At 39.3% G+C, this 23773-nt stretch overlaps 1 protein-coding gene across 1 annotated transcript in view; it reads right to left on the bottom strand.

The window, feature by feature from the left end:
• The window catches only part of LOC128650159 (methanethiol oxidase-like), a 123009-nt gene extending 102282 nt beyond the window's left edge, over positions 1-20727 (bottom strand). Inside the window, exons 1-4 of the mRNA XM_053703888.1 lie at positions 20696-20727; positions 8497-8550; positions 7776-7888; positions 7319-7504 (exon numbers count right to left, since the gene is read on the bottom strand). Of these exons, the coding sequence (XP_053559863.1) occupies positions 7319-7504; positions 7776-7888; positions 8497-8550; positions 20696-20699 (357 nt within the window). The 5' untranslated portion in view covers positions 20700-20727. The remainder of the gene's footprint in view (positions 1-7318; positions 7505-7775; positions 7889-8496; positions 8551-20695) is intronic.
• Positions 20728-23773: the final 3046 nt, after the last annotated feature.

The raw sequence follows: 23773 nt of genomic DNA, 5'->3' as shown, positions 1-23773 counted from the left end.
TACTTTGCATTAGTCTTTAATAGCGACCTCAACCTATGCCGCTTTGGTAGAATGTAGTTGAAAACATCACCCTTGATCTCAGCATGTCAGACTGTAATATATATGACTGGCCAATTGGTGTACAAGTGGGCCCAATCATTATAGAAATGAGATTGACCAAACCAGATATGTCCATTCCCAGCATTTCAAACCAATAGTCACATACTGTAGTCACAGGGAAGCGTGCTCCGACATGAGCTAATGTATCAAGACATCTCCGATTATCTGGAATCGACAACAGCTGTAGCATGAAACAGCCGGAGGCATCCGCACCACTCTCCGAGAGCTCGGCCGCCATCTCCCAGAGAGCCGCCACAGACACATCACCATCCGTCTCCTGGTTCTCCCGCGAACACATGTCATCAAGAGCCCGGGTGTTATTGTCTTCCCGTAGAAAACATGTTACCGCCATCTGTTTGCTTGCACACTCCATGTTAGACCCTAAATGATTCTCGCAGCTTGCCGTAGTAAAAGAGCAACTCTCCGGCGCATCCAGCTCCATGTCGGTTTGGTGTTGCTTTTCTTGCCCTTCATCTACTTCACAAGTGCTCCCTTGGAGGAATACCTCTACCGGAACATGCTGTGGTTTTGTAAGTCCGTAGATCCAAGTGCTAGGCCGCGAGACAGGCCTTATGTCTCTCTCGGTTAATGAGGTATCCTCTTGCGCACTTCTCCCCAGGGTAACACTTAAGTCATCTAGATTGCGGTCCATTTTTTGTTAAATTTCTAAGATGATAGAGCATATTGAGTTGCTGAGATCCTCTTTCACATGCATGGTCATATCTTGGCACATAACCCCAGCCTAGGGGGGAGGTGAGATGAAGATGTTTACAGCAGGCCACAGTCCGTTATTTACTTAGCTCAAGTCTGCTCTGGGATGTTATTATATAGCGATAGTCATATAGAACAGATCAGCTTGTAATATTAGTTCCACTTGTGTTGTTTATGATGTTAGATGGCTGTCAGATCTGAAGATATCTAATGAATTCTATATATTCCACTTGGAGCTTTAGTATATGCGACCTGCCATCTCTGCTGCGTAGCCACGCCCCCTTTTCTGGTGTTTTTAATCATCTTTCATTAGCCTTGTCTATTTTCCATTGTTCCTGATGCCTTTGACGGTTTAGTTCCATCTCGCGCGGCTGCCGGCCATCTTGTGACATCACCATCTTCCCGCCTCCTTTTTTCCCGCCCTCTGATGTCATTTATATCCATCCTCTAACATCGTTGTTGACTCCTTCATAACGAGTGACGGTTAAAGATATTCTTTGCTTCTTGCTTACCTAAATAATTAAATTAGTTTCATTATAACCACTAGGTGGAGGCAAAACTTTACTGTTGGTTTTTTCTTGCAGACTTTGCTTATTCAGTCTGAGAGAATGATAGTGAAAGGCCCTCTAGTGGGCCAGTAACAACATTAAGGGATTACCAACTTGAAGTCTGGAGAAATGCTAAGCTATGTTTTGTTACAATGTTGCATTTGGAGAGGCGGTGTCTGTTCTTACCTTTATAGGGTCCTGCAGCAGTGAATTCAGCCTCTTTCGGTTTCCAGACTTCAAGGAGAAGGTTTTCCCGCCCACCCGTCCCATGGAAGAAGCGAATGGCGGCATAGAAGCGGCTAAGTAGGGTAAGCCGACTCGGCAGGGGTAGGTTTAATTGAGCTAGCCTGCAGTAAGACCGAGTGTTTAATATAGCCATCCACCCCTGGCAGTTGGGTTGTACGATTCTGTTAGCAGGGGTCGCCTTACCGGGATGGTTGGATATGTCTCAGCGGGCAGGTGGTCAATGCCCTGGGAAGCGGGCACAAGGAGAGAAGAGTGACGGTCCAGAAAGAAGGGAGGGGTTATGCCCACCAGGCACTGGTCTGGGGGTCCCCTCCCTCGTGAATGTGGGCCAAAGATCTCTCACCATCACAACTCTCTCTGAGTGCCATTGGGCGTGTCAGCCGGGTGTCACGCTGCAGGTATCGGAAGGGGCCTTGACCATCTGCTAGTAGGGGCTAGGATAGGGAGAGATGCCGCCAACGTTGATTTATTACGAACTTGTTGCCAAGTTTTGATTAGGTTGATTAAGTGCCTAAGCGTAATTAGAGTAACGCTTAGGCACTAGTTAAAGCGTTTATTTAATAAACGTGGACCGTGACCGGTTCTTTCTCCCAACAATGGTGTGTGTTGTCTTATTTATTTAGATAAGCATTACAGTTTGGAGGATGGAATAGGGGGTTTAGACCTTAAGTTTATTCATAAAAAATATATTTTTCTGTCATTTTGAATAACTGTTTTTCAGAGGTCTTTTACTGAAGTTCTTACTTACTACATTTTAATTCCAGTCATATTATTAATTGACAATTTTATTGTTAACATATATTTATTAATATATTTTTATTTATTCAATTTTTAAAAATGTCTCAAGTCCCTGAATCTAATGAACCTTTAACTGCACAGTCTGTGCAATTAATGATTGACAATTCTATGCGTAGATGACTCACATGTCAAACCTTTTGTCTCAACAGCCTAACCCTAAATCTATTTTAAGAAAAAAAGAACTTGTTCTGTTTCGGTTTTGGCTAGTAAAAAATTACTTTCTAAATCTCATCAGACGCTTGCTGACACTTCATATCCTGGCGGTAAAGGAAGAAAAACATCCGCAAAACCTTCCCCTAATCCCAAAGGGTTACAAGTGGGATCAAAAAATACTGAGACTTTATCTGTTAAAAAACATAAAAAAGTGGTTTTATCCTCTAATTCTAATTCTTCTATTGAAGAATTATCTAATTCTGATTTTGAGGATTTATCCGATAACTTGTCCTCAGACTCAGATTCTCCTAAACCTAAAAAATTAAAGAAATCCCCCCAAAAATCTAAATCTTCTAAAATGAGAGCAGAATACCCTCATCCCCTTCTCCCCAACAACGCTTGTTTAACTCCCGAAATGACCCAAAAATTATAAAATTTATAGGATCCCCTGGTTATAGGGTTAAGAAAGGTATGGATAGGGCATGGAAAACATGCAAGGACAAACTTTTATATTCTGTTGGCCCTATTGCAAAACTTTTTGAAATTTCAGAAAAGGCTGTTATTGAGAATTCCCCGCTTGACCCCTTTTTGGTAAGAGAATGGGTTCAAATAATTCTCTCCTTTATAGGAAATACCAACACAGCTATGATTGTCAAACGTAAAAAAATATTTTATGTAAAATAGACCCTAAAATTTGTGATAAATGAATTAGACTCTGACTCCAATGGTCTTCTTTTTTTGGACATTTTTCTAAAAGACCTTAATAATTATATTAATGCATTCTCAAATGTAAATAAAGTAAGAACTTCAGTTTGTAAGATTTTGTTATCCAAGCAGTTTTTCTGACAGGGCCAGGAAAGGCAGAGGTCGCTTTCCTGGCCGCACAAATTATCAATCAAGACCTCAATTCCAATACCAACAACAATTCCAACAGCACTTCCATTGATCTTTTTAAGATCCCTCTACTTCCCAGTTCTTCCCATCTCATTCAAGACCGTGGTTCCAAAGAGGTCAATGATCCCAGGCAAGATCTCGACCCCCTGCAAGTAAGTTTTCCCTTTCCTTCTTCCCTTCCTTCTTTCCCAGAAAATCTTGGTGGCATACTCGCTCTTTTTATTCAAAACTGGAGTCTAGTAACCTCAGATCCTTGGATTCTTCAAACAGTTCAAGGTGTTTTCATAGAATTTTCTTCCCCTCCCATCCAGATTGTAAGACCTCGTCCCATTCTATTCTCAAAAGAGGATCAAATTCTGGTTCAGTCAGAAATTTCAACTCTTTTTTAAAAACAAGCCATTCAAATCACCAAATTCTCTCAGGATTTTTTCCTCAGCAATCTTTTTCTTGTAAAAAAGAAAAACGGTCAATTCCATCCTGTCATAAATTTAAGGGAACTAAACGCTTTAATTTCCTATCATCATTTCAAGATGGAGGGAATTCATCTGTTAACAGATTGCCTCAGAGAAAATTATTGGTTTGTTTCGCTTGGATCTTATGGTTGCCTATCTGACCGTTCCTATTGCTCCGGAGCATCGGAAATTTTTAAGTTTTTCCTGTGGAATTTTTTTTTTTACTTTTTCCTGTGGAGTACTTGCCTTCCTTTTGGCCTTTCTTCAGCTCCTTGGATTTTTACGAAATTATTAAAACCTGTTATGGCTTGGTTAAGACTCAGAGGAGTCCGTCTAATTATTTACTTAGACGATATTCTGAATATGAACCAGAGTTTCATTTCTCTTCAAAATCAATTATCCCTTACCATTCATCTTCAGGAGAATCTAGGTTTTATAATAAATAAACAAAAATCTGTTCTGATTCCTACTCAGTCCTTGATTTTTCTGGTTTTCACCATAGATACTTCCAAAGCAATTCTCAGTTTACCTTCGGACAAAATAAAAAATATCAAGAAAGAAATATCTTTTACTCTCTCAGCTCAATTCACTCCTATCAGGAATATAGCCAGAATAGTGGGGTTACTTTCATCCTCTATTCAGGCTATATTTCCTGCTCCCCTTCAATATCGGGAATTACAACGTCTCATTTACCGAAAGGGTTTTCTTACTCTCATTTAATTCAACTTTCTCCAGAAGCCAAGGAGGAACTCTACTGGTGGCTTTCTCATATGGAGGCTTGGAACGGGAGAGCTATTTTTGGCAATTTTTCAGACCTTATAATCGAATCCGATGCCAGCAAATCCGGCCCTTCCATCACAGGAGGGAAGTGGTCTCTGAAAGAGAAACGATTCCATATAAATTGTTTAGAACTGCTAGCGGGTTCTTTCTCTGTCAAGAGTTTTGTGAGGAATTCTTCTCCAGTTACCATTTTGCTTCGCATTGAACAACATCTGCAACTCTGCAGTTTGTTATCTAAACCGTTTGGGGGGTACGAAGTCCAAAGATCTGTCCAATATTACCAAAGATTTCATTCATCTGTGTTTAGACAGGAATATTTCTGTGAAAGCAGAGTATATCCCAGGTCTTTCAAACACAGCAGCGGATTGGGGCTCCTGCTTTCTAGTGGATTACAGCAGTTGGAGACTCGACAGAGATGTCTTTCTTTCTCTGTCTCACCTCAGAGGTCCCTTCATTCTCAATCTTTTCGCGTCTCGTCTGAATTTCCAAATTCTCCCCTACTTCAGTTAGAGACCGGTCCCAGAGGCAGTGGCAATCAATGCTTTTCTTCAGCTCTGGCCTCCTCAAGGAGCCTATGCTTTCCCTCCCTTCTCAATGATTTCAAAAATAATTTGGGTAGTTTGCAGAGACAAAATTTCTCTTCTTCTAATAACCCCCCTTTGGCCGACTCAACCATGGTATCCTGCTCTTCTGGAAATGTCTTTCAAACTTCATATTCTTCTCCCTCATCTTCCACACTTGTTAACCAACCCAGAAGGAGTTTTTCATGATCTCATTCTTCAAGACTCCCTTTGTCTCATCGCTTGGTCAATTTCGGGGATTCCTCTCCTCTCAAAGGACTTTCTGAAGGAGCTAAGACTCTCATGTGAGAATCTTGGGCTCCAGGCACCCGAAAATCCTATTTTTATGCATGGACAAAGTGGTCTAGCTGGTGCATGGTTAGGAACTTGGATCCCCTTTCAGCGGATATAAGTCATATTATTAATTTCTTAACATCTCTTTTTGAATCTGGTTTAGCTTACAGATCTATCCATTTATATTGATCTGCTATTTCATCTAAACATGTCTTATTAAATAATTTTCCTATTGGTCAACCCCTTATTTGTAGACTCTTAAAAGCCCTTCATTTTTGGTTCTTCAGCGTCAGACAAGAAAGAGGAAGTTGGGGAAAGTATTGGACAGTTTATGGAAGCTATGACTCATCTTATTGGTCCATTTTTTCTGTGTTTTCCAAAGTATCCATTTCATTGGCTACTTATATTAACTCTGTGCTATCTTTATTGTTTTAATGTTGGATTCATTTACTCTGGATCATTACTTTTAAATGCTGCATTGAGTAGTATAAAGAAAGATATGCAAAATACTCGTCTCTGTGTCTTTAATAAAATCTAGATTATACCTTCACAAAGTTAGGATAATCGGAATTACATTGGACTGTTTGTTAAAATGCAGTTAGGTAGGTTTAGGTGCGTGCATGTGTCAAGACCGCAATATGGCAGCAGTTTTTCAACAATGCTTCTAAAAATGTTATAGATTTCCATTAGCACTAGATGGCAGCAGCGTTTGCTCTCATAAAGAGTGCCAGACACGTGCACACTACCTACCTAGGTATGCTCTTTAACAAAGAATTCCTTGAGAATAAAGTAAATTTATGTATAGAAGTAAACTGGAAACGTTCTTACATTGAATCTATCTGAATCATGCAAAAACTAATATGGGCTTCATGTCCCAATATCACTTAAAGTGATAGCAATGGTGCCCTAAATAATGCACTGCATGTCAAATATGGCAGCGTACACATCCACACTCTTAGCCTGCCACCCTTCTCTAAACTCATGTATTTAATGTACACTTCTCAACATTCCTAGTTAGTATCAATGACTGGAATATTTATAGAGAAGGAAAATAGGAAAGTACAGGACAGTCAGAAGATCAAGTATTACTGTTGTGAAATACCTTGTCAAGTTCTGATCGAGAGTTTTATTTCTAAAAAACTGATAGGCCCAGAAGTAATATTATAGCCATTAATTAAACGGGTAACAAACAAACTTTATTAGACCTTATAACCAAATGACAGATAATTACAATTTCTTTTAAAGGGACAGTGTACTGTAACAGGAAATGCAGCTACTGTATTTGAAATGACAAACTAAGGTAAAGGATTTATTTGTAACCAATTTAATACACCTTAGAGGTAAAATGGATCATTGGGATGATCCATTTTACCTATGAGGTGTATTAAATGGCATACAATTAAATCATTTACCTTAGTTTGTCATTTGAAATACAGTAGCTGCATTTCCTGATGAAAACTCCACTTACACTAAAAATGTCAATACAGCAGTAATGGCTCCACAAAAATGACATTAATAAGAAGCATCAGTGGGGGTGGGAGAAGTAGGGAGAGACGCAGAGAGCCCAGCCCTTTTTAAAGGGTGTTCCTGCACCAGCTTTAAATACAATGGACTCTTATCTGCTGCTTGCCTGAATACATTGCCCCTTTAACTGCTGTGTTTATCCATCTATATTTGTTTTGTTTTTTATTGCTGTGCACATTATTCTGATTGGAGGCTACACATTGTTTATCAATGAATAACTTGTATCCAGTCTTGTTATCTGGCAGTGGCATTTCCATACCTTGTGAATACGAGGGGCTCGAGGGTCGGTTCCCACATCTATCACATAGACACGGGAAGACACAAGAGAAGGTAGGATCAGTTTGTTCCTGGACTTAGAAGGGTCTCCAAAGCAGCTGCTGCAGGTGTTCCAGCCGCTGTCGTGCAGCTCATCATTAAGGTTGGGCATTGGCAGGCGGTGAATAACCTGCAAAATAAGTCAAATTGATTTATTATTGCCAAAACAGATCTCCCCTCATGATTAAACTACATATCCCCTAAGATCAGGCTCCAATCCTCAAATACATTACTGCAAATTAAGCAGCTTGTTCAGATTATTTGTATCATTTTTAAGAAAACCTAAGTTACAGAATTAGGTTTTCTACCTCTCTATAAAGCATGGAATGAGCACTCTTTTATACAAAAGCTAGAGGTGTTTAATGTCCCTATAAGTGGCTAAGTTGTCTTTGGCTACTTACTTGTGAGTATGTTGGGGATTTAGGATCAACATCCACAGTGGCCAAGTAGTCAGGCTTATTTATGCCAGTGGAATGATAAATACAGGGCAAGTAAACAATCTGCTCCCGTGGACCTGTGAGGAAGAAGAGTCAACTTATCAGATATACAAGAAAACACTCTCTTTATCACTAAAGGACTATAGACACTGAATGCAATAGCTATATAGAGCAGGAGCATCCAATATAAAGAAACAGCAAAAACTAGAATGAAGAAGCAGAAACATAAAATACAATGAAAGGAGAGAAAGGGGAGAGAAAGAGAGAGGAAAGAGATAGAAGAGAGATGAGGGAAAGATGGAGAGGAAGAGAGGTGTGATAGAGAGGGAGATCTGAGATAATGAGAGAAAGAACGATGAGAGAAGAGAGGAATGATACAGACAGAGATTTGAGAGAATGAGAGAGAGAAAGATGAGAGAAGAGAGGAAGAGGAGAAAGAAGTCAGAGAGAGATGAGAAAGCACAATTATAGACTAAGAAATTGAGACAAAAAGGTGAAAATTAGTCAGTGTGAGAGGGTAATAGGGAAAAGAGAGAGCAACAGAGAGAGGTTGGCAATGATCATTGAAAACAAGAAAAATGAAGAGGCAGTAAGAACATGTGGGAAGTGACAGGACATGTGTAAGTTGGCAAGGAGAAGAGAGGGCCTGGAATAAAGGAGAGAACAAGTTAGTTACTGACATTACCTTTCATTGCATCAAGAGGCGACTTGTAACCAGGACCACATAATTCACACTTAGCTAAAGTGAGAAAAAGAACAGTCTATCAGAGTCAAGAAATAACAAAGCTGTTAACAACAGAGCTGAGCTCAGATGTTAGTGTGCACATTCCAAGGCAGATCTGGAACATACTTTAGCTTAGAGCAAATGACTCTGCTAGCAGTGTCATTGGGTATAGAACTGAGAGACCTACAGGATAATAAGTAAGCTGTACAGTTTCCAGAGTAAAACGGATCTCTGGTTAATTTTCTGAGCACTACTTGCTACCGCGAGCTCACGGTAGCAATAACCAGACGTTAGCATTTCAATAACTTATCATTATGTTTGTGGTATTACAGCGGCCTACAGCTAACTTGTGCCTAAAACACACCCAGCTCAGCAAAGCTGATAGCGCTACAAACACCAGAGGACCAATCAAGCAATGACAAATAACTATCGTTAAAATTACACCAACCCAAAAGAGATGATTGAATTTGTATCATGTCCCACAAATGTATGGTAGAATACTAGGGCAACTTTTTATGCATCTAATTCTAATAAACATGGGACTAATCAAACCCTGATATTAATACATCTGTTTTCAATTCCAAAACAGAATCTATGTGCAAACAGAAATCAAGCTGAGATAATTCTATATCTTTTTTTATATCCTTTTTTTTATTGAAGTTTTTAGAGTAAGAACATATATGAAAAATGTCAACATTCGTATGCAATATATGGTACACATAAAGTTGAAGTATACAATCCAATGTGATAAAAGATAATAATAACAACCATAGGCGTGTGCAGCCAATTGCATTAGGGTGTGCACAAAACCCCCCCACAAACAAACACACGTACACGTACACACACACATACATATATATATATACTGTATATGATAAATGGTGCCCCGCCATTGTGGTCCTACTGTTGCGCACAGTCTCTACTGCGCTAGGCTGGTCAGAAGCTGACCTTTCTGATCTCCCCACCAGTTTACTGAGTGATAAACGGCGCCCGCCATTGCAGTACTGCTTAGTGGTGGAATTCTAACATTTTAGCTACAGGTTCCCTAACTTATATCTCACCTTACCACCCATTCCATAGTGAAAAACAAAATGTTTAATTTATAAATCTCTGTATTAATCAATAGTGCAATAATAAAATGCTCTAACTAACATATCAGAACATTTTCTTTTTGCACTTTTATATCCCTAAAGCTTAGTTTGCTGGTATCAGATGACAGACATCAGCCAATCACAGACTAGTATACGTAATCTGGCCCTTAATGTTTAATGTCCCTTTAATATATCTATCTCTTAGGTTTTATATCTGTATTATTAGATTTACCAATGCAGTTGCACACTTGTCTGTATTGACCTAAGTATCATAATGAATTATTCCTAACTAGGTCTACAGGAAGGATACACTGCTTAAAATGTTCTCCTCTTCAAGTAATTTTAATTAATGAAAAAAGGGTAATCTACTAAAAAGTATTGTCTGTAATAATCTTCCCCTCAGGAAACAAAAAACATGTTACACTCCATTGAAGTGCAAATGACTGTGTGTAAAAAAGCAGACTTATGTTATCAGTACTTAGGAGTAAACATTCTATAAGGGTCACCTCATAGTTAAAGGGGTATGAGAACCATTCCTTAGTTTTGCATAACCAACACTGTTATATTAATATACCCTTTACCCCTGTGATTACCTTGTATCTAAGCCTCTGCAGACTGCCCCCTTATCTTGGTTCTTTTGCCAGACTTGCATTTTAGCCAATCAGTGCAGACTCCTAAATAACTCCACGGGAGTGAGCACACTTATCTATATGATACACATGAACTAGCAGTGTCTAACTGTCAAAATGCACTGAGATAACAGGCAGTTCAACAGCTTAGAAATTAGCATATGAGCCTACCTAGGTTTAGCTTTCTTGGGCCTAGATTTAGAGTTGGGCGGTAGCCGTCAAAACCAGCGTTAGAGGCTCCTAACGCTTGTTTTTACCGCCCTCTGGTATTTGGAGTCAGTCATTAAAGGGTCTAACGCTCACTTTTCAGCCGCGACTTTTCCATACCGCAGATCCCCTTACGTCAATTGTGTATCCTATCTTTTCAATGGGATCTTTCTAACGCCGGTATTTAGAGTCTTGGCTGAAGTGAGCGTTAGAAATCTAACGACAAAACTCCAGCCGCAGAAAAAAGTCAGTAGTTAAGAGCTTTCTGGGCTAACGCCGGTTTATAAAGCTCTTAACTACTGTGCTCTAAAGTACACTAACACCCATAAACTACCTATGTACCCCTAAACCGAGGTCCCCTCACATCGCCGCCACTCGATTACATTTTTTTAACCCCTAATCTGCCGACCGCCACCTATGTTACACTTATGTACCCCTAATCTGCTGCCCCTAACACCGCCGAGCCCTATATTATATTTATTAACCCCTAACCTGCCCCCCACAATGTCGCCGCCAGCTACCTACAATAATTAACCCCTAATCTGCCGCTCCGTAAACCGCCGCTACCTACATTATCCCTATGTACCCCTAATCTGCTGCCCCTAACACCGCCGACCCCTATATTATATTTATTAACCCCTAATCTGCCCCCCTCAACGTCGTCTCCACCTGCCTACACTTATTAATCCCTAATCTGCCGAGCGGACCGCACCGCTACTATAATAAAGTTATTAACCCCTAATCCACCTCACTCCCGCCTTAATAACCCTATAATAAATAGTATTAACCCCTAATCTGCCCTCCCTAACATCGCCGACACCTAACTTCAATTATTAACCCCTAATCTGCCGACCGAATCTCGCCTTTACTGTAATAAATGGATTAACCCCTAAAGCTAAGTCTAACCCTAACCCTAACACCCCCCTAAGTTAAATATAATTTAAATCTAACTAAATAAATTAACTCTTATTAAATAAATTATTCCTATTTAAAGCTAAATACTTACCTGTAAAATAAACCCTAATATAGCTTCAATATAAATTATAATTATATTATAGCTATTTTAGGATTTATATTTATTTTACAGGTAACTTTGTATTTATTTTAACCAGGTACAATAGCTATTAAATAGTTAAGAACTATTTAATAGCTAAAATAGTTAAAATAATTACAAAATTACCTGTAAAATAAATCCTAACCTAAGTTACAATTAAACCTAACACTACACTATCAATAAATAAATTAAATAAACTACCTACAATTATCTACAATTAAACCTAACACTACACTATCAATACATTAATTAAATACAATACCTACAAATAACTACAATTAAATAAACTAACTAAAGTACAAAAAATAAAAAAAACTAAGTTACAAAAAATAATAAAATATTTACAAACGTTAGAAAAATATTACAACAATTTTAAACTAATTACACCTACTCTAAGCCCCCTAATAAAATTACAAAGCCCCCAAAATAAAAAAATGCCCTACCCTATTCTAAATTAAAAAAGTTCAAAGCTCTTTTACCTTACCAGCCCTGAACAGGGCCCTTTGCGGGGCATGCCCCAAGAAATTCAGCTCTTTTGCCTGTAAAAAAACACATACAATACCCCCCCAACATTACAACCCACCACCCACATACCCCTAATCTAACCCAAACCCCCCTTAAATAAACCTAACACTAAGCCCCTGAAGATCTTCCTACCTTATCTTCACCTCACGGGGTATCACCGATCGGTCCTGGCTCCAAAACCTTCATCCAACCCAAGCGGGGGCTGGCGATCCATAATCCTGCGGCTGAAGAGGTCCAGAAGAGGCTCCAAAGTCTTCATCCTATGCGGGAAGAAGAGGCGATCCAGACCGGCAACCATCTTGATCCAAGCGGCATCTTCTATCTTCATCCGATGAGGAACGGCTCCATCGTGAAGACCTCCACCGCGGATCAATCTTCTTCCGACGACGTCCAACTGAAGAATGACGGTTCCTTTAAGGGACGTCATCCAAGATGGCGTCCCTCGAATTCCGATTGGCTGATAGGATTCTATCAGCCAATCGTAATTAAGGTAGGAAAATTCTGATTGGCTGATGGAATCAGCCAATCAGAATCAAGTTCAATCCGATTGGCTGATCCAATCAGCCAATCAGATTGAGCTCGCATTCTATTGGCTGTTCCGATCAGCCAATAGAATGCGAGCTCAATCTGATTGGCTGATCGGATCAGCCAATCGGATTGAACTTGATTCTGATTGGCTGATTCCATCAACCAATCAGAATTTTCCTACCTTAATTCCGATTGGCTGATAGAATCCTATCAGCCAATCGGAATTCGAGGGACGCAGTCTTGGATGACGTCCCTTAAAGGAACCTTCATTCTTCAGTTGGACGTCGAACGAAGAGGATGGATCCGTGCCGGAAGTCTTCAAGATCAGCCGCTCGTCATCCGATGGAACAACATAGAAGATGCGGCTTGGATGAAGATGTTTGCCGGTCTGGATGTCCTCTTCTGCCCGGATAGGATGAAGATTTCTTCCCGAAGATGGACTTCTTCATTTGCCGCTTGGATCCAGACTTCAGCCCGAGGATGGACGTCACTCTTCAGCCCCCCGCTTGGGCTTGGATCAAGACTTCGGACCCTCGGTGAACCCGGTGAGGTGAAGACAAGGTAGGAAGATCTTCAGGGGCTTAGTGTTAGGTTTATTTAAGGGGGGTTTGGGTTAGATTAGGGGTATGTGGGTGGTGGGTTGTAATGTTGGGGGGGGGTATTGTATCTTTTTTTTTTTACAGGCAAAAGAGCTGAATTCTTTGGGGCATGCCCCGCAAAGGGCCATTTTAAGGGCTGGTAAGGTAAAAGAGCTTTGAACTTTTGTAATTTAGAATAGGGTAGGGCATTTTTTTATTTTGGGGGTCTTTGTTATTTTATTAGGGGGCTTAGAGTAGGTGTAATTAGTTTAAAATTGTTGTAATATTTTTCTAATGTTTGTAAATATTTTTTTTTTTTTTGTAACTTAGTTCTTTTTTATTTTTTGTACTTTAGTTAGTTTATTTAATTGTATTTATTTGTAGGAATTGTATTTAATTTATTTATTGATAGTGTAGTGTTAGGTTTAATTGTAGATAATTGTAGGTATTGTATTTAATTAATTTATTGATAGTGTAGTGTTAGGTTTAATTGTAACTTAGGTTAGGATTTATTTTACAGGTAATTTTGTAATTATTTTAACTAGGTAACTATTTAATAGCTATTGTACCTGGTTAAAATAAATACAAAGTTGCCTGTAAAATAAATATTAATCCTAAAATAGCTACAATATAATTATAATTTATATTGTAGCTATATTAGGGTTTATTTTACAGGTAAGTATTTAGCTTTAAATAGGAATAATTTATTTAATAAGAGTTAATTTATTTCGTTAGATTTAAATTATATTTAATTTAGGGGGGTGTTAGGGATAAAGTTAGACTTAGCTTTAGGGGTTAATTTATTAGAGTAGCGGTGAGCTCCTGTCGGCAGATTTAGGGTTAATACTTGAAGTTAGGTGTCGGCAATGTTAGGGAGGGCAGATTAGGGGTTAATACTATTTATTATAGGGTTATTGAGGCGGGAGTGAGGCGGATTAGGGGTTAATACATTTATTATAGTAGCGCTCAGGTCCGGTCGGCAGATTAGGGGTTAATAAGTGTAGTTAGGTGGAGGCGACGTTGGGGGCGGCAGATTAGGGGTTAATAAATATAATATAGGGGTCGGTGATGTTAGGGCAGCAGATTAGGGGTACATAGGGATAATGTAGGTGGCGGGGGTGTACGGAGCGGCAGATTAGGGGTTAAAAATAATATGCAGGGGTCAGCGATAGCGGGGGCGGCAGATTAGGGGTTAATAAGTGTAAGGTTAGGGGTGTTTAGACTCGGGGTACATGTTAGAGTGTTAGGTGCAGACGTAGGAAGTGTTTACCCATAGGAAACAATGGGGCTGCGTTAGGAGCTGAACGCAGCTTTTTTGCAGGTGTTAGGTTTTTTTTCAGCTCAAACAGCCCCATTGTTTTCTATGGGGGAATCGTGCACGAGCACGTTTTTGAAGCTGGCCGCGTCCGTAAGCACCGCTGGTATCGAGAGTTGAAGTTGCGGTAAATATGCTATACGCTCCTTTTTTGGAGCCTAACGCAGCCATTCTGTGAACTCTAAATACCAGCGGTATTTAAAAGGTGCGGCCAGAAAAAAGCATGCATAGCTAACGCACCCCTTTGGCCGCAAAACTCTAAATCTAGGCGTTATTATCCTAATTAGAATTGTATTAGAATCAATTGTAGCTAAATAGCTGAGTACATTGCTTGAATGTTAGTAGCTGAATATATTGGAGTCTCATTGTGATATTTTAAATTCAACTCTGATTTGGGAGGCTATTGTGAATAAGGCAACCTTTATGAACTTTGCATAGCATATTTTAATAGTTTTAAACGTGTATAGTATTGACTCATACTCTGGTTCCTACAAATATATTCTATTCTATCAGCCAATCGGAATTAAGGTAGGATAAATCTGATTGGCTGATTCAATCAGCCAATCAGATTGAAGTTCAATCCGATTGGCTGATCCAATCAGCCAATCAGATTGAACTCGCATTCTATTGGCTGTTCCAATCAGCCAATAGAATGCAAGCTCAATAATTTCTTTTGGAAAAACATTCATGTATTTTTAAAATGAAAACACTGTGAACTAAGACTAATTGACAATTATGTACAATTCTGTATTTCTTAAATTAATTTTGTGTAACTTTTTCATTAAATGACCTGACTATCCCCTGGGTATACATTCATCATATCCTGCATGAGTATCAAGTGAGACAATGGTATAGACAAGAAAACAATGCAATTCACTAGAACAAATTCTGAATTTATTAATACAGGTCAGATGAACACATTGCAAGCACAAGGGTATGGGTAGTTCTGGTGCCAGTTCCATTACAGCTGGGACATGAAAGCAATCTAAATGCTGGCTGATTAAAGGGACATTATACACTCATACACTCGCCGATTGGAAGAAGACTTCACCGCCTGGAACAGGACATTCTCCGCCGGTCTTCAGGACAGGTAAGGACCACTTGGGGGTTAGACTTAGGTTTTTTTAAGGGGAGATTGGGTGGGTTTTAGAGTAGGGGTGTGTGGGTTGTAATGGGGGGGGTTGTTCTTTTTTTACAGGTAAAAGAGCTGATTACTTTGGGGCAATGCCCTGCAAAAGGCCCTTTTAAGGGCTGGTAATAGAGCTGCTTACTTTTGTAATTTAGTTTAGGGTAGGGAAATTTTATTATTTTGGGGGGCTTTTTTATTTTATTAGGGGGCTTAGATTATGTGTAATTAGCTTAAAATTCTTGTTATCTTTTTTATTTTTTGTTTAGTGTTTGTTTTTTTTGTAATATAGTTTAGTTTATTTAATTGTATTTTAGTTTAGATAATTGTAGTTTATTTAATTAATTTATTGATAGTGTAGTGTTAGCTGTATTTGTAACTTAGGTTAGGATTTATTTTACAGGTAATTTTGTAATTATTTTAATGAGGTAGCGATTAAATAGTTATTAACTATTTACTAGCTATTGTACCTAGTTAAAATAAATACAAAGTTACCTGTAAAATAAATATAAACCCTAAAATAGCTACAATGTAATTATTAATTATATTGTAATTATCTTAGGGTTTATTTTATAGGTAAGTATTTAGTTTTAAATAGGAATAATTTAGTTAATAATATTAATATTATTTAGATTTATTTAAATAATAATTAAGTTAGGGGGTGTTAGGGTTAGACTTAGGTTTAGTGGGTAATACATTTAATATAGGTGGCGGCGGTGTAGGGGGGTCAGATTAGGGGTTAATATTTTATGTAGGTGGCGGCGGTGTAGGGGGATCAGATTAGGGGTTAATATATTTTATGTAGGTGGCGGCGGTGTAGGGGGGTCAGATTAGGGGGTAATATATTTAATATAGGTGGCGGCGGAGTAGGGGGATCAGATTAAGGGGTAATATATTTAATATAGGTGGCGGTGGTGTAGGGGGGTCAGATTAGGGGGTAATACATTTAATATAGGTGGCGGCGGGGTCCGGGAGCGGCGGTTTAGGGGTTAATGATTAGGCTTATTGCGTTGGGGGGGTTGTCGGTCTAGGGGTTAATTTATTATTGTTAGGAGTGAGAGGGGGGATTGCGGATAGAGGGGTATACGTGTCGGGCTATTTTTGGGAGGCATGTTAGACAGATAAGGGAGATTTAAAAGTTTAGTAAGTTTTTGTAGGCGACGGAAGTTGCTAAAGTGCCGTAAGTCACTGGCGACTCCAGAAATTTGTACTTACACTTATTTCTGGACATCGCTAGTTTGTCCGACTTACGGCACTTTAGCAACTGCCGGCACCGTATATGTAATTCCCCGATGTGGGAGGTGAAACTACGGGAGGCGCGGGTTACCTCGCTTGCGCAGAAAAGTACGCCGTATATCTGATTGCGCCCCAGACTCCTAACCAAGCCCCAAAGTTTTATGAGAATACCATCAGCTACCTTCTCCAGCTTGCTCCTGTTTGTGTAAAGGGTCTTTTCATATTCAAAAGAAGGGGGAGGGGGAGTGTCTTATTTCCCACTTGCAGTGGGCTTTCCAACTACCTTTTCAACAGAGCCAAACTGAGAGCTTCTAAGTAAGTTTTTAAACAGTTTTATACTGGATTTTTATATCAGTATCTGTGGATCTTATTCTTGATAGTAGTGTCTATTACATGTAGTTATATGAAAATGAGTGTATACTGTCCATTTAAGCACAGAAGATATAATAAATAATGTAGTGCAAGCTTAGTAAGAGGTCAATGTAAAATAGAAGTGTGAATGCATGATGTGTGATTGAAGTGGGGTACAGTGTAAGTGCAGAGGCTGTATGAATGTAGGCAGGGTACAGTGTAAGTGCTGGCTGTGTTTGGGGTACAGTGTGAAGGCAGGGTGTGTTAATATATAGGCAGGGTGAATTATGAGTGCAGGTTGTGTGAATGTAGCCAGGATAGAGTGTTAGTGTAAGTGGTGTGAATGTAGACCGGCTACAGTGTTTGTGTAAGTTGTGTGAATGTACATGGGTACAGTGTGGGTGCAGATTGTGTGAATTTAGGGGGTACAGTGTGAGCACACTCTGTGTTTGGGATTAGTGTGAATGTTGTGCGGTAGTGTAAATGCAGGCTGTGTAAATGTAGGTTGGTACAGCTTGAGTGCAGGTTGTATAAATGTAATGGGGTGCACTGCGAGTGCAGGTTGTGTGAATAGTGGGGTACAGTGTGAGTACAGATTGTGTGAATTTAAGGGGTATATTGTGAGTGCAGATTGTGTAAATGTAAGGGGTATTGTTTGAGTGCAGGTTATGTAAAAGTAGTGGAGTACAATGTGAGTGAAGGTTGTGTTAAAGTAGAGGTGTGCAGTGTGAGTGCAGGTTGTGTTAAAGTAGAGGGGTAAAGTGTGAGTGCAGGTTGTGTGAATGTAGTGTGGTACAATGTGAGTGTAGGTTGTGTGAATGTAGTGGGCTATGGTTTGAGTACAGGTTGTGTGAATGTAGTGGAGTACAGTGCAAGTGCAGGCTGTGTGAATGTAATGGGGTATTGTGTGAGCACAGGTTGTATGGATGTAGTGTGGTACAGTTTGAGTCCAGGTTGTGTGAATGTAGTGGGGTAAAATGTGAGTGCAGGTTGTATGAATGGAGTGGGATACAGGATGAGTGCAGGTTGTGTGTATGTAGTGGGGTACAGTTTGAGTACAGATTGTGTGTATGTAGTAGGGTACGATGTGAGCACAGGTTGTTATGTGTATTTAGTGGGGAACAGTGTGAATGCAGGTTGCGTGAATGCAGCGGGGTACAGTTTGAGTACAGGTTGTGTGTATGTAGAAGGGTACAGTGTGAGCACAGGTTGCTGTGTGTATTTAGTGGAGTACAGTGTGGATGTAGCTTGTTGTTATGTGTATGGAGTGGTACAGTGTGAGTGCAGGTTGTTTGTATGTAGTGGGGTATAGAGTGAGTGCAGGTTGTGTGTATGTAGTGGAGTGCAGTGTGTGTGAATGTAGCGGGGTACTGTGTAAGTGCAGGTTGTGTGTAGGTAGTGGGTTCAATGTGAGTGAAGGTTGTGTGTATGTAGTATGGTACAGTATGAGTGCAGGTTGGTGTGTGTATGTAGTGGGGTAGAGTGTAAGTGCAGGTTGTTTGTAGGTAGTGGGTACAGTGTGAGTACAGGTTGTGTGTATGTTGTGGGGTACAGTGTGTGTACAGGTTGTGTATATATAGTGGGGTACAGTGTGAGTGCAGGTTGTGTGTATGTTGTGGGGTACAGTATGAGTGCAGGTTGTGTGAATGTTGTGTATGTAGTGGGGTACAGTATGCGTGCAGGTTGTGTGTAAGCAGTGGAGTACAGTGTGAGTGCAGGTTGTGTGTAGGTAGTGGGGTACAGTATGAGTGCAGAGTGTGTGTGAGTAGTAGGGTACAGTGTGAGTGCAGGTTGTGTGTAAGTAGTGGAGTACAGTGTGAGTGCAGGTTGTGTGTAGGTAGTGGGGTACAGTATGAGTGCAGAGTGTGTGTGAGTAGTAGGGTACAGTGTGAGTGCAGGTTGTGTGTAAGTAGTGGGGTACAGTGTGAGTGCAGGTTGTGTGTAGGTAGTGGGGTACAGTATGAGTGCAGGTTGTGTGTAGGTAGTGGAGTACAGTATGAGTGCAGGTTGTGTGTAGGTAGTGGGATACAGTGGGAGTGCATTTTGTAGGTATGTAGAGGGGTATAGTGTGAGTGCAGGTTGTATGTAGGTAGTGTGGTGCAGTGTGAGTGCAGGTTTTGTGTATGTAGTGGGGTACAAAGTGAGTGCAGGTTGTTGTGTGTATGATGTGCGGTACAGTGTGAGTACAGGTTGTGTGTATGTAGTGGGGTACAGTGTGAGTGCAGGTTGTGTGTAGGTAGTGGGGTACAGTGGAAGTGCATTTTGTAGGTATGTAGAGGGGTATAGTGTGAGTGCAGGTTGTATGTAGGTAGTGGGGTACAGTGTGAGTGCAGGTTTTGTGTATGTAGTGGGGTACAGTGTGAGTACAGGTTGTGTGTATGTAGTGGGGTACAGTGTGAGTGCAGGTTGTGTGTATTTAATGGGGTACAGAGTGAGTGCAGGTTGTGGGGTACAGAGTGAGTGAAGTCTGTGTGACTGCAGGGAGCAATATCAGCAATGTGCAAGTGAGGCAGTGTGAGTGCAGGATGAGCTACTATATAAAAAAGTGAGAGCAGACAACTGAAACATAAGTTAAGACTGAAAAAGCTTCTTGAGCACAAAAGCAATGTGAGTATAACAATAACGTGTGTGTGCAGGTTTAGTGTAAACAGGTGGTATGGTCAAGCAGGTGACATGGGGCTCCATTTATCATTCATATTCTAATATATTTTTTCCTAAAAGTTCTCATGAGAAATAATTCCCCTATTTATCATTCAAAAATTCAAAGTTCGACTGTGAAATTCTCCTACTCTGTTCTCACTCTCCTTGGAGAACATGTTCTCCAAAAAAAGGGTTAAATTAGATCCTTTTAATCGTATTTCATATAGTTCTCATTAATTCTCCTACTTACAAATGTATCATTTATATTCTCCTGTGGAGGACTGAAAATTCTCCTACAAGTTGCTTCATTAAAGTTCTCCATAACTACTGTGGAGAACAGTATTAGAAATCTATTCTCTACCAGTTGTAGAAGCAGTTACACAAAAAAGAGAGAGTGCAAAAATTATCTATAACAAAGCGCAATAATAATGTTGGCGTGATAAAAATATATAATGGAGCACCAAAATTTTTATCTATTGGAGCATAAAAATAAGATATAAAAGAAGCACTAAAATTGAAGCACATGAAAATGTAGATCTATTTTCTTACTTGACAGTTTGCTGAAGAGGGGCATTTACAAATCTACTAGAAAGGCTGTAAAGATATTTCTATTAGTTTATATATGATTGACAGGGAGAATAGTTGCTTATTTTTGGTGATAAATAAGGAGAAGATACTAATCAGAAATTATCATTAGTTCTCCTCAGCTCTCCTATGGAGAAAAACAACTTTTTTATGATAAATAAGGGTGCACATGTGCGCCTCTCCTAAGGAGAGCTGCAGAGAACTGATAGAAGAACAGAAAGGAGAATTCCCAAAATTATTGATAAATGGAGCCCATGGTAGTAGAATGAGTATTATAAGTGTATGTAAATCTCACCCATCGTAGCTGTCTCCTGTTTCAGCTGCTGATCTCACCTTTCTAATCAGACTCTGATGTCCTCTCCTCTGATATACTCTGTGGGAGGGATAAGGGGAGGGGAAAGCAGCTCTGAGGGAGAAGTAGGGGGACTCTGGCTGTGTCACAGGAGGAAGAGCAATTACAAAGCCTAATGTCTGAGAGAGAACTTTGGCCGTGTTTCTTTTAAGAGAAGGGAGGCAAGAAGTGTGAGTGTCTGAGGTGTGTGTGTTAGAGGGCAGCTCTTACTGCATAAATGCAGAATGTATTGTTTACTTACATATTCTGTCATGCAGCATGGGATATATATGCTGTGTTATTTGGGTTAAAGGGACAGTAAACACCTTAAGATTTGGATATAAAATGTTTTGTTATGTGTAGTAAAACTACTTTGCAATATACTTTTATTATTTATTTTGCCTCCTTTTCATGCAAAGTAACTGAAAATTGCAGATATTTTTTAATTATAGAGCTAGAAATGCACCATGCTGTGTTTTCAAGGCTAACCATGCTACATATTTCTCACTAACTGTCTTTAGCTGATAACAAATGCAAAAAATGATACTAACTTAAAGGGATCATTTTTCTTTCATGATTCAAAAAGAGCATGCAGTTTTAAATAACTTTCTAATTTACTTCTATTATCACATTTTCTTTATTCTATTGGTATCTTTTGTTGAAAAGCAGTGATGTCAGCTCAGTAGCACTGTATGGCAGAAGTTGGCACTATTTCCTGCCATGCAGTGCTCAAGACACCTACCTAGATATATCTTCAACAAAGAATACCATGGGAACAAAGCAAATTTGATCATTGGAAACTTTAAAAAAATGTTATGATTTGTCTCAATAAAAAAAGGTATCATATCCTTTAAAGGGATGTTAAACAGTAAATCCATGCTAGACATAATAATGTATTCAAAGCAAAGATTAGCCTTAGAATAATATGTAGATACTTTTACAATTATGGTAGTTGTTTAAATATTGAGAATATAAGTGTAAAGGTTTAGTTTCTATAAAATACTCTCGTTTTTATAAAGTAATGGGCACTGCCGGGTTTGAACTAGTTTTCTATTTATCTCTGTTTGTACAAACAAAGCTGTTGACACCCATTTTTTTATTATCCTATGTTAAACATAGCATTATTTGGATATTCTCTTCTATTGCCAGTTTCATATCTGTCCGTAATGGTCTTCAGCAGGGGAAACAGATAAGGGGCAACCTAAGTTCCAACATGGTGGCACCCATTACTTTATATAAACTCAGTGGAATTTAGAACCATATTTTCAGAGTTAAAGTACAGGAAAAGGGAACAAACTATGGCCTAGATTTGGAGTTTGGCGGTAGCCGTGAAAACCAGCGTTAGAGGCTCCTAATGCTGGTTTTAGGCTACCGCCGGTATTTGGAGTCATTCAAAAAAGGGTCTAACGCTCACTTTTCAGCCGCGACTTTTCCATACCGCAGATCCCCTTACGTCAATTGCGTATCCTATCTTTTCAATGGGATCTTTCTAACTCCGGTATTTAGAGTTGTGTCTGAAGTGAGCGTTAGAATTCTAACGACAAAACTCCAACCGCAGAAAAAGTCAGTAGTTTAGAGCTTTCTGGGCTAACGCCGGTTTAAAAAGCTCTTAACTACTGTGCTCTAAAGTACACTAACACCCATAAACTACCTATGTACCCCTAAATCGAGGCCCCACCACATCGCCGACACTCTATTAAATTTTTTTAACCCCTAATCTGCCGACCGCCACCTACGTTATACTTATGTACCCCTAATCTGCTACCTCTAACACCGCCGAACCTTATATTATATTTATTAACCCCTAACCTGCCCCCCACAAAGTTGCCGCCAGCTACCTACACTTATGAACCCCTAATCTGCCGACCGCAAAGAGCCGCCACCTACATTATAGCTATGTACCCCTAATCTGCTGCCCCTAACACCGCCGACCCCTATATTATATTTATTAACCCCTAATCTGCCCCCCTCAACGTCCCCTCCACCTGCCTACACTTATTAACCCCTAATCTGCCGACCGGACCGCACCGCTACTATAATAAAGTTATTAACCCCTAATCCGACTCACTAACCCTATAATAAATAGTATTAACCCTTAATCTGCCCTCCCTAACATCGCCGACACCTAACTTCAATTATTAACCCCTAATCTGCTGACTGGAGCTCACCGCTATTCTAATAAATGTATTAACCCCTAAAGCTAAGTCTAACCCTAACACTAACACCCCCCTAAATTAAATATAATTTTAATCTAACGAAATAAATTAACTCTTATTAAATAAATTATTCCTATTTAAAGCTAAATACTTACCTGTAAAATAAATCCTAATATAGCTACAATATAAATTATATTTATATTATAGCTATTTTAGGATTAATATTTATTTTACAGGTAACTTTGTATTTATTTTAACCAGGTACAATAGCTATTAAATAGTTAAGAACTATTTAATAGCTAAAATAGTTAAAATAATTACAAATTTACCTGTAAAATAAATCCTAACCTAAGTTACAATTAAACCTAACACTACACTATCAATAAATTAATTAAATAAAATACCTATAATTATCTACAATTAAACCTAACACTACACTATCAATAAATAAATTAAATACAATTCCTACAAATAAATACAATGAAATAAACTAACTAAAGTACAAAAAATTAAAAAGAACTAAGTTACAAAAAATAAATATTTACAAACATTAGAAATATATTACAACAATTTTAAACTAATTACACCTACTCTAAGCCCCCTTATAAAATAACAAAGCCCCCTAAAATAAAAAAAATGCTCTACCCTATTCTAAATTACTAAAGTTCAAAGCTCTTTTACCTTACCAGCCCTGAACAGGGCCCTTTGCGGGGCATGCCCCAAGAAGTTCAGCTCTTTTGCCTGTAAAAAAAAACATACAATACCCCCCCCCAACATTACAACCCACCACCCACATACCCCTAATCTAACCCAAACCCCCATTAAATAAACCTAACACTAAGCCCCTGAAGATCTCCCTACCTTGAGTCGTCTTCACCCAGCCGAG

The sequence above is a fragment of the Bombina bombina genome, chromosome 1 (assembly GCF_027579735.1).
Source record: "Bombina bombina isolate aBomBom1 chromosome 1, aBomBom1.pri, whole genome shotgun sequence".
NCBI classification, from domain to species: Eukaryota; Metazoa; Chordata; class Amphibia; order Anura; family Bombinatoridae; genus Bombina; species Bombina bombina.
The sequence above is the reverse complement of the archived record's forward strand: the minus strand, read 5'-3'. Positions and strand labels throughout refer to the sequence as shown.